The 23151-nt window shown below is 40.4% G+C and overlaps 1 protein-coding gene across 1 annotated transcript; it reads left to right on the top strand.

Annotated features, from left to right (window-relative positions):
* Window positions 1–389: 389 nt before the first annotated feature.
* zc3h4 (zinc finger CCCH-type containing 4) lies at window positions 390–23088 on the top strand. Its single transcript, XM_059330970.1, has 14 exons — window positions 390–743; window positions 6711–7023; window positions 7116–7223; window positions 8728–8932; window positions 9294–9481; window positions 9797–9893; window positions 11415–11551; window positions 12239–12355; window positions 12899–13010; window positions 13178–13287; window positions 15522–15988; window positions 17474–17784; window positions 18302–18541; window positions 19236–23088. Exons 1-14 carry the CDS (start codon window positions 664–666, stop codon window positions 20912–20914), a joined length of 4164 nt encoding a protein of 1387 aa, XP_059186953.1. The 5' UTR covers window positions 390–663; the 3' UTR covers window positions 20915–23088.
* Window positions 23089–23151: the final 63 nt, after the last annotated feature.

The raw sequence follows: 23151 nt of genomic DNA, 5'->3' as shown, positions 1-23151 counted from the left end.
TACCTTTAAATAATGGTCACACAGCAAAGCTTTAATGTAAACAAGAATGCAGGAAACATAGATGCATAGTAAGTTAAAAATTAAAATTAAGATCCCCTTATTAGTCCCACAATGGGAAATTCAACCCCTGCATTTTAGAATAAATACTACATGTATATGTATTCTGAGATGTAAACAGTGAGTTAATAAGTAATGATAGGTATATGAAGATAAGATGACAATATAAACTTAAAATGCATGTAAAGGTAGATTCCCAAATAAAATATAAATATTCAGGAATCACTTTTTGCTCTGCAGGGTGCACCTGCAAGTCAAACTCGGGAGCTTATTTTACCCACTATATTCCCCATTCGGTAATTTCCGTCAGAACGTTATTCGTCATGACGTCACTCTCGGAGAAGCCCGCCCTTTTCTTTTCGGAGAAGACAGTCGGCCATTTTAAGTTGATCAGTCGTCATTTCACATCGCTACTGTAGGACGGAGAACGTCAGGACTCAATTTCATCCTATTTCTCTTACAACTGTGGTGGAGAATTGCAGCTACTATGAACTGAAACTCTTCCTAAAACCAAAAACCAAGTAGATCCTAGTGAAGTGACGCATAAGCCAGTAGATTCCAGTGTCGAGTTGTAATTTTTTTGCACCTCAATGTAGCTAGAGGAAAATGGCTGTGGAAAGCATGACTGTCCATCCAAACTCCCCACCTACCAACCACGAACACAACAGTCTCCTGACTGACGAAAGGTCGAGTAATTCTACAATCATATTTAAATGACATTATTTATTTGTCCTGTGCTTTTACACAGAAAAAAGCCCGGGGGTTTCTTTCTCTTTTTCTTTTTCTGTCAAAGGGATTAAACTCGCCTTTTCTGGAAAACGAGTACAGAGGTAAAGAACCGCCATGTTGACTCGACACTCGCCAACTGGGAGGCCACATACCAACCTGGGATTATAACCGTTAATATAACCGCTATTCCCGGTATTTTATCATGTTACTATAACAACCAACCCTGTATTTTATCACGTTACTATGACAACCAACGGTCAACCGACTCGAGCCATTTACTGGTCTGGAGAAAAATGACGGTTGATTAATCAAACTTTCACCGCCATTCTAAGACAATTCAACGGTTATAAAGAATCCGTTAATGACTTGCCCATTGTCTAAAACCTCTCCTTAACTATTTAAAGTCAATTAATTGTGTGTGGTGATAATAACTCTTAACAGAAATGCCGCAGGTTAAAAAAAAAATCCAATCGACTGTCTAACTAACGATGGGCCTGTATTACTTAGCAACATTAGCTTCTCGGCTAACCTTTACCAGCGAATACGGCATGACGGATATAGAGAGAGGCGTTTTTATATGCTGCATCCTTGAAATTAACACAACGTTAGCTACTATTTAATAAATGTTTATCGATCAGTATGGGCTATTATATTTTTATAGTCCATTAAATTGGTGTTAACGTACTGCCAAAGCGAGACAATTAGATCTACGCACTTTTAAATCGTCACCCTGTTAAAATAATCGCCTAACTTATTTTTTCAAGTTTTGCAGGAAACACAAAAAACTTCACCAAAAGTGTAACATATGACATTTATTGATAATTTAACTCAAAAAGGATGTAACAAAGGATGGCTATTGGCTTAGTAATAACACTGTGTGTAAATGATGTAACTTAAGAGAAATAAATGACTTAGGCAATTTTTTGAACTTGCCTTTGTGACTTAAGCAAGGTATGGTAACACTTTATTTTGAAGGTGTCTACATAAGAGTGACACAAGCCTGTCAGAAACATGGCATGACAAGTATCATGAGCATTAATGTTACTTCAAAGTGTCATTAATGTTCATGACACATCCCATGTCATGTTTATGACACGCTCATGTCACTCTTATGTAGACACCTTCAAAATAAAGTGTTACCATATCTTGCTTAAGTCACAAAGGCATGTTCAAAAAATGACCTAAGTCACACTTTATTTTGACTTAGGCATAATAAATCTGCTTAGGTCACACACTTGACATAGGCCATTATCTTAAAGGGGTAAAATCACATGATCTGATCAACTGAGGATGTAGCTGATTTTACCATAGGTGGTAATGAGGAGATTATTTAGGCAAAAAACCCCAATTTAGACAAAAAACAACTCTGGCGATTAATTTAACAGTGTGACGAAATAGTACTTGAGTAGTCGTCTTATCACCTCTGGAGTCCATCTATTTATAGAAAATACATGTTTTATTTACAGTAATAACTTTCTTTATATATGATATGTAGACAAGCTGAGGAAGCCAGTTAGTGCATCATAAGAACTTTCATACAGTGTGCCATTTATGCTTCTAGAGCATTTTTAAAATGTGAATTTTCCTTCTACAATGAAAACTATTACTATTTTAATTTACATGCAAATAGACTGTCTTGTAGTTTTATAATTTATTACTTTTTCCGCTGTTTTTAAATGGTAAAAAAAAGTACATTTCCACAGGCACCCATGTCTTTTGTTTGTATTTTGGGTTCCTGGCAGCTTTATACTTTGTACTTTAATTAAAATAAAATGAAAAATCTGACTGATAGCCAAGTTTGCATGGAGAAAAGGGAGCCATGCATGTGATGTAAGGACAGACTGAAAGATGCTAAACAGCGACAGAAATTAATGCTTGGAAGTTGACAAATTTGAACCAAAATTCCTGGACTTCAGAGGTTTAATTACACTTGTAAAAAAGCTTATTTTAGCGCCCGATTGTCCTTAAATTATTATTAGGATTTATTCCCGTCAACTCTAAAATTCACGCTGTCTTTTAAAAAATCAGTTGTGTAGCATGTTGTATTAGCTGGTGAGCTTTTAATATGCGTTTGTGCTGCCTGCTGTCATTAATATTTGTCATATTAACATATCACTTTTATTCACAGTCGTGTCCACACTGACTCGTCCCAAACATCCACAAAAGTCCCCAAAAATGTGTAAAACGTCTGCAAAGCATCCCAGAAGTGTTTCAAGTCAAACACAAAGTTCCCTTTTTCCACAGTCCCCAGTTGGTTAAATATGTTCAGTTGGCCCCATTTCCACGTCCCACAGACCCCACTAGTGTCCCTAAAAGGTTAGGGGATAACTTTTTCAATGGTTTTGAGTGCAAAAATGTGAAGAAAACGTGTCACAGTAAGTATTCCCCATTTTAATCCTGGCCCTTTGCTTATAGCATTAGTTCTGGACTCATCCACTCAGCTAATAATGTACCATAATGCATGGTAAAAACCTTTTGATTCAGTCGTCCTTAATGGAAATTAATCATGTGCTCTGTTAAACTTTGAGAACTTCTCACACTTGTCTGCTGGTAGGGCATGTTCACAGTTATTATCAGCTACAGAAACTTGTTTGGCATATATGACATGGGTGGCAGACCTGCATTTAACTGCACTTAGTTCATACTTGTGTATCTATTCTAGTAAGAAAATAAATGTTAAGTTTTTCCTTTCACATGTCTGTTGAATCTAAATTTGCACATGTAGACGTAAGTTTATCAGGCCTGTTTTTCTTGGCTGACCATAGAGATATCTATAGTTTGTTTGCATTGTAAGTTTTTTTCCTCACACTGGCACATTGTTGACAGCAGGTGATATGTGTGTAGTGTGTGTGTGTAGTGTCTGGGCAGGCCACAGAGGCCTGTAGGCATCCCAGCCACTCCCTATTCATAAAAACCTGCTTCAATAATACAGTGAAACTCCCTGTGCTGTGATAGAGAGGCCTCCATTGTGACAGATTGGTGTGCCGGACAGATTTTTGATTAAATGTGTTAATAGCACGAGCCAAGAATGAGGTGGAGCAAGACTTGTCTGTTGAGGTCATACTGCTGAGTTTTATGGCGTCTGGATTCAGAGCTGGAAGCTGCCAAACAACCTGTTTGACTATTTCAGGCCAGGAGATAAAAAGTTGAGAAATTGTTTCAACACTATTCAGAGAAAAAAATCACAGTTTGATACTGACGTTTTTTATTTAGCCAATATTGGCTGAAAACTGCACAATCTGTTTGTTTTCATATATTTGGAGCTACTTTGGAGTAAATGACTAACTCAGGAAATGTTTTAAGTGAAAGCATGTAGTTTACATTTTGGTATTCATTCTGGCCTTTGTTTATTTATTTATTAGGAAATTAAATATGAAGAGACAGGTTTTGTTTGTTTTAGATTGTGTTCTTTAACAAACAGCAGGTAACTGGAGTGTGTGTGTGTGGCACAACTTCAGTGTTTGTACCTGCTGTCTAATGAAAAACAAAAATAGGTTAACTAAATAATCTGGATATATTTGCTGCATAAATCCTGTTACTTTCTTTAAAAAAATCTGGATTTTCTGCAGGCAAAGTTATTAGGTGACTTAGTAAACTTGCCTGTATTTTTGGTTTCCATAGTATCTACTATATACATATTTTCTTCAGTTAACTGGACTGCTAGGATGATTTTATGTCTGTCAGGAAATACAAAGCTGTTTTTCTTGAATTTGTTTTGTTCTTCGGTTGAAATGAACTAACGATTAGCTTGATAACTGTACGTTTGTGTTGCTCTGCAGACGATCATGACAGAGTTGAAGCACAGATTATTAAGGCTGATAATGCATCCTTTTTAGATGGAAATGGTATTCTGCGGATGTGGTGGAGAGCAGTATTTGACTAGATATTCTAAGTAGTAGAATATAAGAAGTCGAATATTGTTATGCAGCAGTAGCGTCAGTGAATCCTCTGATATCTCTCAGGCCCAGCCGGCTGCACAAAGACCTTGTCAGTCTACTTTGGGCCTTTATAGGAGAGCCTGAACCTCAGATAGGGAGTGTCTCACTTAGTCTAATTTTTATAGAAACCTGATCTTTTTACAGGCTGCTCCATAAACAACGGTCAGTCTAACCTTATCAAGAATATGTCTGGTCAGTAGTTTATTGTGATTTAGTGCTGAGATAAAACTGGCACCTCTTCTTAGAAAATTATGTCTGGTAGGGAAGGAGGACTCGGTACATGCTAATATTAATGCACTGTGTCTAAAAACCAGATAAAAACACTAAATCTGAGGGAAATGATCTTGCTGCATGGACAGATAATTTCACTTGACAAGATCTCTTAAATTAAGATTATTAAATCTAGAAATAATCATGTTGAACGCTTAAAATAAGAAATTAACTCTCAAAACAAGATAAATTATCTAACACTTCTAAATCAAAAGTTTTTTTTATCTTGGTAAGAAACATAATCATCAGGTCACTCTGCTCGGGCCAGTTCATCGCTGCTTGCAGCTTTAATTTTTCTTGTTTTAAGAGTTAATTTCCTTCTTAATTTAAGAAATCTTTTTGTCTTTTAGTTTTTATTGCGTTTTTTATTGAGTCTTCTTTTGGTCTTTTATTGGTCATTTTCTGTCTTTTTACATCTTCTTTTGGTCACAAAATGACAAAAAAGGACAAAAAATGTACAAAAGAGATACATTAAAGCTGCATGACTTAGAAGTGTTTGAAATTTTTAAATCTTATTTAAAGAGTTAATTACTTATTTTAAGCGTTTTAATCTTGTCAAGTGAAATTATCTGTCCATGCAGCAAGATCATTTCCCTCAGATTTAGTGTTTTTATCTTGTTTTTAGACACCTTTTTTGCAGTGTGGTAGCATGCTTTTGCAATTTAGATTAATGGCAGCTTATAATATTTTTCCAAACTGGATTTTCTAGCTTTATGCAATTTAAACTGAACCTTTTTCATTGCTGTTCCCTTCACATGTGTCCCCCCCCCCCCCCCCCCCCTCCACGCCCCTCAACTCCCCCACAGCCACCAGTCTCTGCAGGAACAGGCCTGCATGTGATCCATGTCAATTAGCATCTCATGGTCCACAGTAACAGCACATGAGTCATCTTAGTCTTGTCTGTCCTTCAAGTCCTGCAGCAGGACTGGGATCCCCTCAGCCGTCCGTGCACACTTCAGGACCTTTGACCTTTTGCATGTGTGTGCGCTTCCACACATTTTAACATTTCCGTAATAATGCTGATTAATTTTGGTCACTATAATCAATCTGAAATGTTCATACCATTTTAATATCTGGGTGTTTTTATTTGCACTTTTTGAAGTCGTGATTTCTGTGGCAACATGTTTCATTAGTTTAGTTTTAAACAGGCGGCAAAAGTCAACAAACGCTGAGTAAATATAGCTGTCGGAGTCACAGGCACTAACAAAAACACAATCTTGCATTTTATCCCCCCGACATGATAACAGCAGTGTTAGGAATCTTTTAAAGATTATAAATCCAGATGAATACAGATGCATTTTAGTACTATTTAGGGTAAGAATATCACATTCAAATAAGTCCAAATTGGTGCAAATTTAACGGTTAAACGTTTGTTTTTTTCTCTTCAAATGAACCTTTACGATATTTACAACCTAACTGCTGTGTAATAATGCCTCAGGGTCTCAGTCAGCTGTTAAATACTAAGCTTTTTTTTAAGTTTGGTAAAACCTGGTTTAACTCCCAGAAATGGAAATAACTCAACTAAGACTTAAAGTCAAATGTGGCGAGCCTCTGTACTGGTTTTTCATCTGCAACAAATCTTCGTTTTCTATTTTAAATCGTTTTCTGTACTTGTCATTTTTAAATGAAGGTCCCAAAGCTTCAGTCTGAGCCACGGCCCAGGAGGAGAAAGTGATAATTTTAATTTCCCTCCTTGTGCGTTCTTCTAATAAACAGGCCAGAGGATGGAGAGCTGGAGGAGGGCGAGCTAGAAGATGATGGAGGAGAAGTGGAGGAAGAGGAGGTTGGTGGAGGTACGTCAGCTGCAGCAGCAGCAGGAGGAGGAGGTGGAGGAGGAGATGAAGCAGGCGGAGGAGGTGAAGCAGGAGGAGAAGGGGTCGTGGAGAGACCTCGGAGGAGTAAGGAGCGCCACGCCAGCAGCGAGTCGGACGAAGAGAGATCCCACCGCCGCAAGAGGAAGAGGAAGAAAGAGAGGGAGCGAGAGAGGGAGAAGAGGAGGTCCAAGAAGAAACGCAAATCCAAACACAAAGTAAGATTATAATAATTTTACTTGCATAAAAAAATGCACCGTGTCTGTCTGTCACCACCTCGTTATCTCTGATTTATTTCATTTTCTCTCAGCGCCACGCATCGTCTGATGACGACAACTCTGGATTCAGTGACGACTCTGACTACAGTCCCAGCGAGAAGAGGAAGTACAGAGAGTACAGCCCCCAGTATCCTCCTGCTGTAAGTCTAGAGAACCACAGTAGAACCACAGTATCCCCCCGCTGTAAGTCTAGAGAACCACAGTAGAACCACAGTATCCTCCCGCTGTAAGTCTAGAGAACCACAGTAGAACCACAGTATCCCCCCGCTGTAAGTCTAGAGAACCACAGTAGAACCACAGTATCCTCCCGCTGTAAGTCTAGAGAACCACAGTAGAACCACAGTATCCCCCCGCTGTAAGTCTAGAGAACCACAGTATCCTCCTGCTGTAAGTCTAGAGAACCACAGTATCCTCCTGCTGTAAGTCTAGAGAACCACAGTATCCTCCTGCTGTAAGTCTAGAGAACCACAGTAGAACCACAGTATCCTCCCGCTGTAAGTCTAGAGAACCACAGTAGAACCACAGTATCCTCCCGCTGTAAGTCTAGAGAACCACATTAGAACCACAGTATCCCCCCGCTGTAAGTCTAGAGAACCACAGTAGAACCACAGTATCCTCCCGCTGTAAGTCTAAAGAACCACAGTAGAACCACAGTATCCTCCTGCTGTAAGTCTAGAGAACCACAGTAGAACCACAGTATCCCCCCGCTGTAAGTCTAGAGAACCACAGTATCCTCCTGCTGTAAGTCTAGAGAACCACAGTAGAACCACAGTATCCCCCGCTGTAAGTCTAGAGAACCACATTAGAACCACAGTATCCCCCTGCTGTAAGTCTAGAGAACCACATTAGAACCACAGTATCCCCCTGCTGTAAGTCTAGAGAACCACAGTATCCCCCTGCTGTAAGTCTAAAGAACCAACACACTAACTTCAGTCTGGATTAATTCGTCTCAATCAAGTATTTTTTGATTGTAACAACAACGCTAGCGAGCTAGTTTAAGGGCCTTTTTTCCTCTTAGCTCAGTTCTTGGTCACACTCTTCATTTGCACTATTGCACAGACTCTTCCTATTGCACATATACCCATACAACACCATTAACTATATCACACTGATTATTCTATTGCACTTCCCTTTACCATCGTTTTTATTGCACAATAGCTTTATGAATCTCTCACTCACACACATACACACACTCACACACAATATATCTTGCACTATTTAATAATGTAATGGAGATAGGTATAAAGGACAGTTTATATCTATTTAACTTGCAGTTTGGTACCCTAGACCTTTTTCCTGAAGGCAACCAACTGTTCGCCATTGTCTTGCTTATAGTGTTCCCAGATTTGTTGTGTTGCCCAAGTTTTCAATGTTGACACAGCTCTTGTCATTTTCTGTTGTACTGTCTTTATTCAGGAAGCCACAATTTAGCTCTGTACATTGCTCTAACTCTTTCACATACAGCTGTTACTCATCACTTAGGTTTGAAGGAGTTTTAAACACAACACAAAATGAACCACGCTCCTCCACAAACCTTTGAATAGAAAGTATTAATTAGAAGTTGATTCATCGGCTTGATAATCAATATGATATCAAAAAACGTAGCCATACTCAAGTGTGTGAATATTTCCTTCTCCCCTTTAGTCTCATGGGGGCTACGGGGGCTCCAAGAAGGGCAGCTACATGAAGATGGAGAAGCAGAGCTACGGAGGCTACGATGACTTTGAAGAGGACAACTTTGAGGCCGAGGAAGAGGAGGAAATGGGCGATGAAGACTACGACGACTTCACCAAGGAGCTCAACCAGTACCGCAAGGCCAAGGAGGGAGGGGGGGGCCGCGGGGGGCGAGGTGGGTTAAAAATTGGTGAATTGAAACTGTTGCATGTTAAATATTTGCTCAGCTGAGATTTAATCTCTTCCTGAACTACAGTCATAAAAAATTTCATATTTTTAGGCATAATATTCCACATTTCACTGACCTTCAGGGAAGTCAGAAGGCTTTTTAAATACTGTGACAGAAGCTCTGCAGCACATTCATCACCATGAGCTCACTGTTTAACCTGCTACTGTGTTTCATTTGCACATTTCTGAACGGACAAAGAAGATTATTTGCCGAAAGTTTCTTATCAATTCAAATTCCACAGATAAGTTAGTGACTGTCAGTGGCTTACTCTTGTTTCATTTCTCTCTTTGTCTCTGTGTCTCTGCAGGGGGCAAAGGTCGCATGAAGAACCAGAGAGGCCGTGGAGGAATGAGGGGAGGGAGGAGGGGGAGAGGAGGGAGCAGAGGAAGAGGAGGTCGAGGTGGAGGAGGAGGTGGAGGAGGTGGAGGAGGAGGAGGAGGAAAGATGGGAGGAGGAGACAACGACGATGGAGACGGCTACGGAGAGGAAATGGAGGTGAGCTTTAGATTTCAGAATTAAAAACAAGCTGCCATGTACTTTTGTAATTACGTATAAATTACACATTTACTGTAGTAATAATAATGTGTAATTCAGGAAAATAAGATGGATTTGGAAATGGAGGTGAGGTTTAGAATTCAGAATCAAAGTTATTGTTTATTTGCTTTCTTTGAAAGTTCAGGAAACAAGCTGCCATGTACTTTTATAATAAGGTATAAATTCCACATTTACTGTAGTAATAATAATGCATACTTCAGGAAAATAAGCTGGATTCTCTGCAGCCTTATGCACTCTTTAAATGTGTGTGTGCAGTATGTAGACGATGACTATGACAACATGGGGGAAGACGACTACGACGACTACTCTAAAGAACTCAATCAGTACAAGAAGTCCAAAGACAGAGGACGAGGTGAGTTTGATCCTCAGGTAAAAGAGTTTTGTTTTTTTCATTGCTTTTAGTTTTAACTTCGTTCAATTTTTGTTTTCAATTTGAGTTAGTTTTTAATGAGTTTTTAGAGTGAGTTTGCTAGTTTTAATTAGTTTTTATTTTTTGGAAAATGCTTAGTTTTACTTTAGTTTTTATTAGTTGTAGTTGTTTTGTAATGGGGTATTTGTTGGGTGCCAGATTCAATAAGGTCACAATAAATGTTTCCTTTATTTCCTTTGTCTGATCCATCTCAGCCCCAATAAGTTTATTAAGTCATAAAACCAGATAGATGAAATAGATTTCATATCAACCAAAAAGGTTTACGGATGAAAAAAGTTGACGAAGACGAAGGACATTTTCACTATAATTTTAGTTAGTTTTGTAATCACACAATACAGTTTCAGTAAGTTATCGTTTTCAAAAAAAACTTTCGTTTTTATTTCAGTTTCCGAAACTGTTTTTCAATTCTAGTTTTCGTTATTTCGTTAGTTTCCATTAAGTATAATAACCTTGATCTGATCCTCAGATAGTTTTCCACAAAGACTGACACAAATATTTTCCTTCCAAGCATTACACCAAAAATTAAAGTTAAGCACCATCACACAATCATCAATTCATTATTGGTCTTACTGTAATAAACTGGCAGTCAACTTTTTACTCCGGAGACGGCTCGCTGGTCCAGATGTGCTTTACTTTATAGACATTACAGTTTGGTTGCATTTCCTCTGGGTGGCGCTAAAGAAGCATGATGTTGTGAGGAGTGTAAATGCTCAGTTTCATTGTAGTACTGACTGGACTGAGTCATATGTACAGTATATGTTTATTATATATCATACACAGGTTTAACAGTAGGTTTATAACACATCTGGGCCTTCTTGGGTTTATAAAGGAAAGAGTGAGCAATATGAAAGTTTCCTATGTGGTGTGAATCAAGGTTATTATAGTTAACCAAAACTAACGAATGAAAACGAGAATTGAAAAACGTTTTTGTTACCAGAAATAAAAATACGTTTTTAAAAAAAGATAACCAACTGAAACTGTATTTTGTGGTTACAAAACTAACTAAAATTATAGTGAAAATGTCCTTCGTTTTCGTCTTTGTCAACTTTTTTCATACGTAAACCTTTTTGGTTGATATGAAATCTATTTCATCTATCTGGTTTTATGACTTACTAAACTTATTGGGGCTGAGATGGATCAGACAAAGGAAATAAAGGAACATTTATTGTGACTTTTTTTAAATCAGGCACCCAACAAATACCCCATTACAAAAAAACTAAAACTAATAAAAACTAAACTAAAACTAAGCATTTTCCAAAAAATAAAAACTAATTCAAACCAGCAAACTCACTCTAAAAACGAACTAAAACGAACTTAATTTGAAAACAAAAATTGACAACAAAATTAAAGCTAAAACTTCTTAAAAAATCCAAAACTATTATAGCCTTGGTGTGAATAAGCTGCCCCTTTAATCACTCACCCTGTCTTTAATTTGTGCCCCAGGAGGTAAAGGAGGCCGTGGGCGAGGGAGGGGTAAAGGAGGACGGGGGATGCTCCGAGGAGGAAGAGGTCGAAACCGAGGAAGAGGAAGAGGAGACATGGGCAACGATGATGACAACAACGGGGACATGGATAACGGGGTAAGACTCTCATTCTGTTATCAGCACAAAGGATCCTGATAGTCTAACTGAAACGAAGCTCATTATTCAAAGTAGCAAACGGCTGCTACACTTTTGTCCCACAACACAATCCTCATCATTTTATTCCTCAAGTCTAATAAACATACACTGCAAAAGCTGAAATCTAAGTAAGATGAAATATCTCAGATCAAGGGGATATCTGCTTATTTTTTGTCTGATAAGACAGTTCTTCTTAGTCAGCAGTTTTTATTTGTAGCTGTATCAAGAAAAGTTGACTAGTTTTTAGTCTGACTTTGCTGGTTTCTAGAAATATAATGCCTATCATATCATTATGTCAAGATGATGCTCTAGCATTTACTGATTATTAATTCAAGAATATTTTTCAACATATTGAGAAAATAGGTCACGTGTATTTCATTAGAATCAAGAAAAAATCACTTGTTATTAGTTAGAATACACTAATTCTAAGGTATTTGTGGGTTCATTGAGATTAGATATTTTTACTTGTTTTGGAAAGTCTTGACAAGACAAATTTTCTTGTTCCATTGGCAGATCATTTTGCTATTTTTAAGCAAAATACACCAAATTTTTGTACTTTTCCCCCTTGTTTTTGAATGAATTAATCTTCTCTTTCTTACTTATGGCTTGACACTCTGCCCTCTCCTTGTGTGTGTTTGTGCACTTTAGGATGGAGGTGGAGGAGGTGACGGACCAGGACCTGGGAGGAGGAACCAGAATGAGAAGCACCAGGACAGGAAAGGAAAGGCCATCTGCAAGTACTACATCGAGGGACGCTGCACCTGGGTAAGATCACACAGTCAGTTTGGACTGGAAAACAAAAAGATTTGTCAATTTTACACTTTTTCGTCTTTGTCAACTTTTTCATACATCATCCAGTGTTTCTATTAGAAAGAGGATTCTGTTAGTGAACATGCAGGAACACATGGTGAATATGTTTACTGAGACTGGGATGTCTACACTCCAACCAAAATACAAAACACCTGGAACTGTAAGAGTTAATAACCTTATTGGGCTAAGATGGATAAACCAAAGGAGATAAAGGCAAAATGTATTATGACCTCTTTGAATCTGGCACCCAACAAATACCCCGTTACAAAATAACTAAAACTAACACTAAAACTAATAAAAACTAAACTAAAACTAAGCATTTTCAAAAAATAAAAACAAATTAAAACTAGCAAACTCACTCTAAAAACTAAAACTAACTGAATTTGAAAACAAAAATTCCCAACGAAATTAAAACCAAAACTAATAAAAAAATCCAAAACTATTCTAACCTTGCCACTTTGACACTCAGATTTCATTCTGACCTTTCTCCATCTCCAGGGAGACCACTGCAACTTCAGCCACGACATCGAGCTGCCCAAGAAAAAGGAGCTGTGCAAGTTCTACATCACTGGGTTTTGTGCCCGAGCCGACCACTGTCCTTACATGCATGATATCCTTCATTACTGTGCAGAAAGAGTCTGTATTAGAACTTATTACTACTTACTCCACCTAACTGAAAAAAGGAAATTGAATGAGTTCAAATGAGGCCCTCAAAAAAGTCAATTTCAGTTTCCTGTGTATTGTCTGTGTGAATGTTTCTCCTTGACTCTATGCTACGTGAGTTCCCCTGTAAGCTGTTCCACACCACGGGGAACTGTGTTAATGGAGACGAATGCATGTTCTCCCATGATGCCCTCAACGATGACACCCAGGACCTGCTCAACAAGGTAGGACCCTCTCCTTCTGTCAACTTTGAACAATATTTGTATCAGTATTATACATACTAGTGCAGCGCCAGTAGGAAGTATGTATTCATATAGTGGGAGATTCAGTAGATTTTTCTATTCTGGCCAAATGAGGTTGGATGTATAATGAGGTGTAATACTCTCTAATAGTGTTAATATACAAAGTGTATATTGGGTAATACATGGATGTACATTGATATATAAAGAGACACAAATAGTTATTTTAAGATAAAGAAACTTAATCATTCAACATGGTTAGACATCTATACAGACAGATATAGGAGGGAAGAAGTTCACGTGCAGCACAAACAGATGGATGTGAATAACAGAATTTGTACATTACATGCCACACTACACAACTGCAACTCCATAAAACACTTACTTTTCATAAGGTACCACACCATCCAGCACATACACATTTAATATAGATATTCGCTGGAAACTATTTGAACATTATTGGAAAATTGAACCTTGTAGCGCACTTTAAAACTCCTAAAGATAGGTAGGCTAAATACCGTATTTTCCGCACTATAAGGCGCACCGGAGTATAAGCCGCAGCAGCTAAATTGAATGATGTGTACATATATAAGCCGCACTGGACTATAAGCTGCAGGTGTTTTAATGTTTAATGACCATATGTAAGGGTTCGTGCACACAGGGGATTGTCGGGAAAGAGATGGCTGCTTGAGGAAGCTTCTTTTACAGCCAGATTGACTGTCTTTAACTTAAAAGCTGCATCATATGCATTTCTACGTTTGTTTTCCATAATGAGGGTTTGTGCATGAAAACTTCCTTTGCACAAACTATCTCGCTCTCGTAATGTCGGTCTTGCTCTCGTTCTGTCTCTCGTACCTCTCTTGGTTTCACTTTTACTTTTGCACGCTACCTGTTTCACTCTTTTCCGGCGCCCTGCCAGATTGGCTCGGGGTCCTTCGTCTGCCGCTGATTACGTCACACAAAACGATACGGCACGGCGACTCCGACAAACTAAGTAGCTTTCGACACAAATACACACAGACAAGTGAAAAATAGCTTAAAAGTATATGAAGGACCCCGAGCCGATCTGGTACGTAAACCTGCCTCCAGCTTTTCCTGCTGGAGCCCGCCGCTCCTCGCGGACCGGTCATAGAGCCCATAGAGTTAAAGTTGGTGGACTGTAACCTGTAAAATCCATAGATTTAGGAGGTAACCTAGTGGCCGTTAGCTGTAAAAATCCATAGATTAGCCGCACCGTTATATAAGCCGCAGAATCAAAAAATGGGGAAAAAGGCAGGCTTATAGTCCCAAAATTACGGTAGACTAGATTTTTTTTTTTTTTTTTTTTAGTCATTTTGTGTCTTTTTTTGGTCATTTTGTGTAATTTTTTGTCATTTGGTATCTTTTTATGGTCTTTTTGTGTCTTTTGTTGGTCATTTTGTGTCTTTTGTTAGTCATTTTGTGTCATTTTTTTGTCATTTTGTATCTTTTTATGGTCATTTTGTGTCTTGTGTTGGTCATTTTGTGTCTTTCTTTTGGTCATTTGTGTCTTTTTTTGGTCCCTTTTACAACATTTGTGTTTATCAGAATAGTGCAGTGCCCGTAGGAATTATGTATTCGTCTGCAACTCCATAAAACACTTACTTTTCATAAGGTACCACACCATCCAGCACATACACATTGAACATTGATATTCGCTTGAAACTATTTGAATATTATTAGAAAATCGAACCTTGTAGCCCTTTAAAACTCTTAAAGATAGGTAGGCTAAATAGACTAGATTTTAGGCACTTTGTGTCTTTTTTAGTCATTTTGTGTCTTTTTTTGGTCATTTTGTGTCTTTTGTTGGTCATTTTGTGTCATTTTTTGTCATTTTGTATCTTTTTATGGTCATTTTGTGTCTTTCTTTTGGTCAATTGTGTCTTTTTTGGTCCCTTTTACAACATTCGTGTTTATCAGAATAGTGCAGTGCCCGTAGGAAGTATGTATTCGTCTGCAACTCCATAAAACACTTACTTTTCATAAGGTTCCACACCATCCAGCACATACACATTGAACATTGATATTCACTGGAAACTATTTGAATATTATTGGAAAATCGAACCTTGTAGCCACTTTAAAACTCCTAAAGATAGGTAGGCTAAATAGAATAGTGAAATTGCTCTCTAACAGAAACCGGGTTAGACTGTATAAATACCATGAGAAGATATTTGGGTTAAACATCTATTTATTTATTTAAGATGCTGGAGGAAGATGCGGAGGCCGGAGCAGAGGATGAGAAGGAGGTGGAGGAGCTGAAGAAGCAGGGGATCAACCCTCTCCCCAAGCCCCCTCCTGGAGTCGGCCTCCTCCCAACTCCTCCCAGGCCTGTCCCTGTAGACGTCAACACAGGACCTGTGGACTTTGGCGGGCCTCCAGGGGGAGACTTTGGGGGTCTTTCTGGACCTAACCAGGTGCCCATTGCTAACAAAGGTCCCCCAGGACCGGGGCCTGTCCCTGGGCCTAACCCCTGTGTCGGGCCCCCTGTCCATGGCCCGGATGGAAGCCCCTTTCAAGGTGGGCCCCCAAATCCAGGTGGCCCTCCTCCCTGCATGGGCCCCCCACCTCCTTGTGGTGGAGGAGGAGGAGGCCTCGGGAAGAAGATCCCCTCATTGTTTGAGATTAAAGTCCAGCCAACAGGACAGCTCGCTCAGAAACTAGCCGTCAGGTAAGAATAAAAACACAAACATTAAGAATTAAAGAGAATGTTTTTATACATTGCCTTGCAAAAGTATTAATACCCTTTGGATGTTTCACCCTTTTGTTGCTTTTACACATGAAATCATGGTCGATATAATTTGGCCCTTTTTTTAAAAAGAATTTGCAAAAAAAAAACCCTCTTTAATATCAAAGTGAAAAAAGTTTTTTACAAAATAGTATAAATTAATTAAAAATATTTATTGTAAAATAAATAATTGCATAAGAATTCATCCCCTTTAAAGTAACTGAACTAATTCAACAGAGTTCCAGCTAGTTGATGCAGCAGTGTCACAGTTAGTGAAACAGAGAGTACTTGAGTACAGTTGATGTGTTTCATGTGATCGTAGTATAAAAAAACATGTGTCTGGGAGATCCAGTCTCTGGTCCATCACTATTCCTGCTACAATTGCAACATGAAGACAAAAGAACACTCCTCGTAACTCAGATCAGAGAAAAGCAACAAAAGGGTGAAACATCCAAGGGGGGTGAATACTTTTGCAAGGCACTGTATGTAGGTAATGCAGCTGGTGATTTTATCGAAGAGAGCAAAAATTAAATATGTTATCAAGTGTAGAACAAAGGAATACACCACCGATACTTTCTTTGGAATAATGAATGCTTCCTGGAGGTTTAAAGGCGTCTCTGAACATTTATTCACTGCTTGTGGAGTCATTTCCAAGGCCATAAAATCTGAGCTTGGTCCTGGAGTTAAAATGTTTCTGGGAAAGAACTCATACTTGAGACTACAGGAGTTTAAAATCATTACCAATGGAGAAACTTCACAGACTGAAGAACAAGGACAGATATCAGTTCACGTTAGATTCCTATTCATCACTCAAAAGTTATATTTTTTAATGTAACCAACATCTAAATTACAATATGATAGTTTATTTAAAGAGAGTTTTAAAGAGTAATCATAGAACATGGGAAAGGAAAAATTAACACTGCAAAATGGGATCAGGGTGGGTAGATAGTGTAATTTAAGTGACTGTACATGTGATATACTAACTCCAAAAAGTGGATTTAATGTTAATTTTATTTTTTTATTTAACCAGGGAATATCCCATTGAGATTAAGAACCTCTTTTTCAAGGGAGCCCTGGCCAAGAGGCAGCAAACACAAAATACAGTTACATATATAAGACACAGATCTTAAACGTGTTATGAGAAACAAGTGCATATTGTAGAATTGGCCTCAATAACTCTGTTTGGATTTAAAAGTGCTCAAAGAAATTAAGTCAGTTAGTTTCCAGTCTTTCTGTAGCATATTCCAGCATAAGGTGCAGAGTAAACAAATGCCCTTTTACCCAACTCCGTACGAGCAGAAGGGACAGAAATCAACAATTGATCTTGTGAACGAAGAGAATAAGATCCACCTTAACCAGAATTAAGTTACTCTTTATCAGATTTTTTCTTGCACTCTGTAAGTCCTAACGTCTTCTTTCCTCTCTCAGGGGCCAGACTCCCAGTGGTAACCAGGGTCAGACTGCAGCCCCTGTGGCCCCTGGTGGCCCTCCGCCCTGCTTCCCTCCCCCTGGCATGATGCCCCCTGACATGCAGAACATGGGCCCCAACCTTGGGATGAACCAGGGCCCCCCAAACATGGGCCCCGGTGGACCACCCATGATGGGAGGGTTTGCGCCTGGTGACGGCCCTCCACATGGAGGAGTGATGCCTCCGGGGCCCCCAGGGGGCGGAGGAAACTTCTTCAATAACTTCTTCAACCAGCAGGACAGCATGCAGATGGAGGGAGTGGTGCAAGAAGGTGAGAGTCAATTCCAATAGTGGTTTTTTTTTGGTGTTTCTTTGTCCTTTTATGTCTTTTTTGGTCATTTTACGTCTTTTGTGTCTTTTATTGTCTTTTTTTGGTAATTTTGTGTCTTTTTACATCTTCTTTTGGTCACAAAATGACCAAAAAAGACAAAAAATGTACAAAAGAGATCAATTAAAGCTGCATGATTTAGAAGTGTTTGAAATTTTTTTTAAATGTTACTTTAAGAGTTAATTTCTTATTTTAAGTGTTCAACATGCTTATTTCTAGATTTAACAATCTTAATTTAAAAAATCTTGTCAAGGTAAATTATCTGTCCATGCAGCAAGATGATTTCCCTCAGATTTACTGTTTTATCTGGTTTTTAGACGCACCTTTTTTGCAGTGCACCCTCAGTTGCCCTCACAGAATCAATTTGTGCAGCATTGATGAATCAGAATTGTTAGACTTTAGTTCCCTCAAGCACACAATGAATGCTGCCTCCATACTGACACTCTTTGTTCCCTCTCAGGTGACAACTATCAGGGTTTTGCTGGTATGGACGAGAGAGGGAAAGTAAGTAATCAGTCAGGAGGCCAAGAAGGCTCTGCTAACGGAGCGTCGGCCAGCCAAGGAGGGATCTCTGTGCCTGACTTCCTGCCTCCAGCGCAGCGTGTCCTGTTCATGAGGATCCAACAGAAGCAGCAGGAAGAAGAGGAAAGAGCTCGCAGGATGGCCGAGGGCGGAGCAGAGAAGACGAGAGACACTGAAGGTAGAACGGCAAAGTCAAACCATTCAAGTTTTTCTCGCACGGCCTCAATATGAAGCTTTTAAAGATTCCCTCCAGTAACCAGCAAGGTTACAATAGTTCAGGATTTTTCATCAGTTTTAGTTTTAATTTCATTGTGATTTTTTGTTTTCAAATTCAGTTATTTTTAATTAGTTTTTAGAGTGAGTTTGCTAGTTTTAATTTGTTTTTATTTTTGGAAAATGCTTTAGTTTTAGTTTAGTTTTTATTAGTTTTAGTTTTTTTGTTGGGTGCCAGATTCAATAAGGTCACAATAAATGTTTCCTTTATTTCCTTTGTCTGATCCATCTCAGCCCCAATAAGTTTATTAAGTCATAAAACCAGATAGATGAAATAGATTTCATATCAACCAAAAAGGTTAACGTATGAAAAAAGTTGACAAAGACGAAAACGAAGGACATTTTCATTATAATTATAGTTAGTTTTGTAACCCCAAAATACAGTTTCAGTTAGTTATCGTTTTTTTAAAAACTCGTTTTTATGTTTATTTCAGTTAATGAAAATGTTTTTTCAATTCTAGTTTTGGTCATTTGGTTAGTTTTCGTTAACTATAGTAACCATGGTAACCAGATGTGTGTCTGTTGTAGCTGCATGTGTTGAGGTCCTCACAAACTTAGATGTTTCCACAGATTAACACCCAGATATCTTTCTTTCCTAGGCGACTCAGGGAACTGGTACTCCAGTGAGGATGAGGATGGCGGCGGTAGTGTGACCTCCATCTTGAAGACGCTCCGTCAACAAACCCAGGCTCCCCAGAAACCCGACGGCCCCCCCAGCGACCCTCGGCTCCTGAAGGCCGCTCCCGCCAGCGCTCCGTCTCGGCCAGCGGACCCCCGCTTGGCTCGGGACCCCCGCCTGTCCCGTGCTCCAGAACCAGAGTCCATCCACGCCATGCCCACTCTGACGTCCTCTGGCCCTCCTGCAGACCCGAGGCTAGCCCGGCTAGCTGCTTCTGTCTCTCCAGCGTCCACCTCCCACTCGCCTCCTGCTGCCAAAACAGAGCCTCCTCTGGTCTACAAGCCCCCACCTCTCACCACCCCAGCCACGGAGGAGGAGGAGACGGAGCGGGTTCTACGGGACAAACCGGTGCCGGTGCCCCTCGACCCGCTCATGGGCATGGCTCTGAGAGACCCCCGGACCCAGCTGCAGCAGTTCAGCCACATCAAGAAAGATATCGTTCTCCACATGCCGGCCTTCGCCAAAACCATCACCTGGTCTCCTGAGGACCTCCTGCCTCTCCCCCTCCCCAAGCAGGACCTCCTCCCCCTCCCACCAGGCATCCCCCCTGTCTCCTCCATAGACCCCCGTCTGTCCCGCACCCAGCAGTCCCTCCAGACCTCCACCCCTCACTCCCAGCCCCCTCCCCTCCAGCCCCCTCCCTCCTCCTTGGACCCCGCTGCCCCCTCCTCCTCCTCCCTCCCAGATTTTGAACTTCTCTCTCGTATCCTGAAGACCGTCAACTCCAGCCCGTCCCAGACTCCCTCCCCTCCTCTCTTACCTCCCCCTGTCCCCCCCATGTCGCTGCTGGGCCCCCCTCCCTCCATGCCTCCCCCACCTGTAGAGAAGCCCGTAGACCCTCGTGTGGCCCGTAAAACCCTCTCAGACCCCCGTCTGCAGCCTCAGAAGTCGGCTCTGAAGCAGCCGACGGACCCCGCGCCTCCTCCGGCGCCCGCTACCTCTCCAGCAGCAACATCTAGCCCCTCCCCCCCGACCATCGCCCCTTATGACCCGAGGCTGCTCAGCTCAGGGGGAGTGGGCCGCGGTGGGGGGGTCGGGGCACCAGGGGGCGCCAGCGTGCTGAGCAGCATCAGTCTTTATGATCCTCGGACTAACAAACCAGGCAGCCCTGGAGCCGGCAGCGGCTCCAACAACTCCCCCAACTCAGCCAGCACAGAGTCCAAACCCAGCGACCCCCCCGCTGCTAAACCCAAGTCCAAGGAGCCGCTGTTTGTCCGGAAGTCTGCGCTCGACCAGCCGGAGCCGGAAAAAAGTGAGGAGAAAGGAACGGATCGCTACAACAGCTATAACCGGCCTCGGCCCAAACCTGCACCTTCGCCCAACTCCACGGCTCAGATAGGACCCGCCGCCGCCGCCACCGGGTGTCAGGGGGCGCCCGGAGCTGCTGGGGATCAGGGGCCCGCCGGGGTCCACAACCTGCCAGTGTCCACATTATTCGGGGTGGTAAAGCAGGCGGCCATGCCTGGCGGGACCGGCAGCCCGTTTGGAGGCAACAGCCCGGTGCAGCAGGCGGAGCAGACGACCACGGAGCAGGACAACGCCTCGCTAAAAGACGTTTTTAAAGGCTTCGACCCCACAGCCTCGCCCTTCTGCCAGTGACCCCCCCCCCCCCCCCCCCCCCCCCCCGAACGTTGGACCCTAGAAACTGGCGTTGGCTTGTTTTAACGTTTTGGACACTGAACAGATCAGTGAGGAGGAGAAAGAAAAGCGCACTGAGGCAGCTGCCTGTGAGACTGGTTAAGAAGACAGACTCTTGTCAACAAACTGACGTCACACACACGTAAAAACACACACACACTTCACCGCAGTGTTGCAGATTCAGATTCTATAAAAGACTCTTTGGGTTGTGGGAAGGGTTTAAAGTTAAATCTCTAAAGCTCTATTTTAAGCAAACTTATTGATGTATAAATAAATGTATTCTCTTCTTCTCGATGCTCGATGAAAACAGTTATTCAGACAGCAGCAAAAAAACATTTATAAGGAATTAATTAACCTTTTATCTTTTTTCATCATCCACCTTATTTCAGTTCCTCATTTTTTTCCCCTCACCTTTAAAACAGTGGATGCGTTTGTTTATATTTTTGGACAGTCGATGTTGGCAACAGATAAAAATACGGGATACATCTCAGCTGATTTGTGGTGTTTAGATGTAATGAACGGCTCAGATTATTAACCCTTTATATCACATCTCTTTAACCCTGTTGCTTGTCAAACAAAAGCACATGTTTCATCATGACTCACCACGTCACTTTTGCTTCAGAAACACCTAAATTTAAATCTATATTCAGATTTTTTTTTTTAGTATTTATTTTTCTACTTCTTTGCACTGTTGGTTTAAGTCCTTTAAGGGGTATATTAATGTTTTAAATGTCTCCAGCTGTTCATATACTGTTTCATTTCAGGTATTTAGCTCTTACCTAAACCGGGTAACTCTGCTGGTACAAGAAGTGACTTGAGATCTTTTAGTACTGCCTCTCTAACCACTACCCCCCTTAGTTTTTCCCCTTCAACGTCCTGTTGCTCAGACTTTCACATAAACATGTTTAGTTTTATCTTTCTGTGAAAAATGAAGAGTTCTGACAGCTACTGTAGCTGTGAGAGATGGAAACGATCCCCTCTCCACTGGCACATTTTCATAATATGGAGCATTAAAGTTTTCTTCTCTTCAGAAAGGATAATTTCAAAGATTCAACCTGTAATTAGTCAGCCTCCATTGATTCATAAGAAAAGAATGCTTTGATTTACTCACTCAATTCATTACCTAGCCTTTAGCTTTTAGTTGTTCTGTTTTAATTACCTTTTGTTAAGGATGGAGAGAGAACAGGACAGAAGTTTTCTCAGAGTGGGTGGTGGAGTGGAATAATTTCAGCCTCACCGCATCAGTTCATAAGCTTTTAGCTTTAGTGGCTGCTGACAGTGTGACAATCATAAACTGAACTTGGACCTAAAATTAAATGAATGCATTAATGTTGCATTTCTCTGTGCAAGTGTTCCCTCTTACCGCTCCGCATGAAGACAACCATGTCGTTCAAAAGTCCGATCTTAATGTGAGTTGAAATAACTTTGGACAAACGTGGATTTATCTCTCAGGTTTGCAGCTGAAGAAGTGCACACTTGGAGATGGATTGGATTCACACTGAGAGTTTAAATCTGTTCTCCAGAGCCCCCTTTTCTTTGTTTCTGCCCCCAAAACCATAAACAGTTGAAGTGAGAACTCAAGTGCAGTTTCTCATCTTGTTCCCGTTATGCCAGATTTTGTCGCCAGGCTTGTTTGAAAATCTTTAAACGTGGCGTCACCGTCGAGGAGCTTTTTTCGACCTTCTTGTGTATAAATGTTGATCATTTTAATTTATTTTTTTATACTTGGGTAAATACACTTCCTCACGTGACATTTTTGAACTGAATCATTTTATATGTCAAGAATATGTGATTTTCACTCACCTCAGTGGGACGCAGGCAGCCTGGAACAGTGTGAAGAAAAAAAGAGAAACACCTATTTTTTTATTTGGTTTTTGTGTGTAAAGATTCAAACTAACAAAATCTTCACTTTTGCTCCCTCCTGTCAGGCCACGAAAACAGCCTGTTTGTTAGCAAGTGTGAGAGTCACTGTTGATTTGTTCTTTCCTTTATGGCTTGTTTGTTTTTGTTTGTTTTTCTTGCTCTGTAAATTTGACCAGTATCCTGTCTTTGGAGGAGTTTTCTAACTGTACACTGTAGGTGAGGTAGTTAAAGTATTTAAATAAAGTTGATACATGATCAACCAGTTAAAACTATATTTGAACTGCATTCATTTTATTGCATTTATTTGACTTAAATGTATTTATGTGGCCATTTTG

Source organism: Centropristis striata, chromosome 4 (genome assembly GCF_030273125.1).
Source record: "Centropristis striata isolate RG_2023a ecotype Rhode Island chromosome 4, C.striata_1.0, whole genome shotgun sequence".
Lineage (NCBI taxonomy): Eukaryota > Metazoa > Chordata > Actinopteri > Perciformes > Serranidae > Centropristis > Centropristis striata.
This window is presented reverse-complemented; position numbering and strand designations above follow the sequence as displayed.

What these genes read in the sequence shown, in the direction of transcription:
- zc3h4 (XM_059330970.1), top strand. Translation starts at nt 664, where the DNA reads ATGGCTGTGGAAAGCATGACTGTCCATCCAAACTCCCCACCTACCAAC. An exon ending in AGTCTCCTGACTGACGAAAG is followed by an intron (nt 744 to 6,710) that starts GTCGAGTAATTC and finishes TCTAATAAACAG; the next exon opens with GCCAGAGGATGGAGAGCTGG. An exon ending in TCGAGGGACGCTGCACCTGG is followed by an intron (nt 12,356 to 12,898) that starts GTAAGATCACAC and finishes CTCCATCTCCAG; the next exon opens with GGAGACCACTGCAACTTCAG.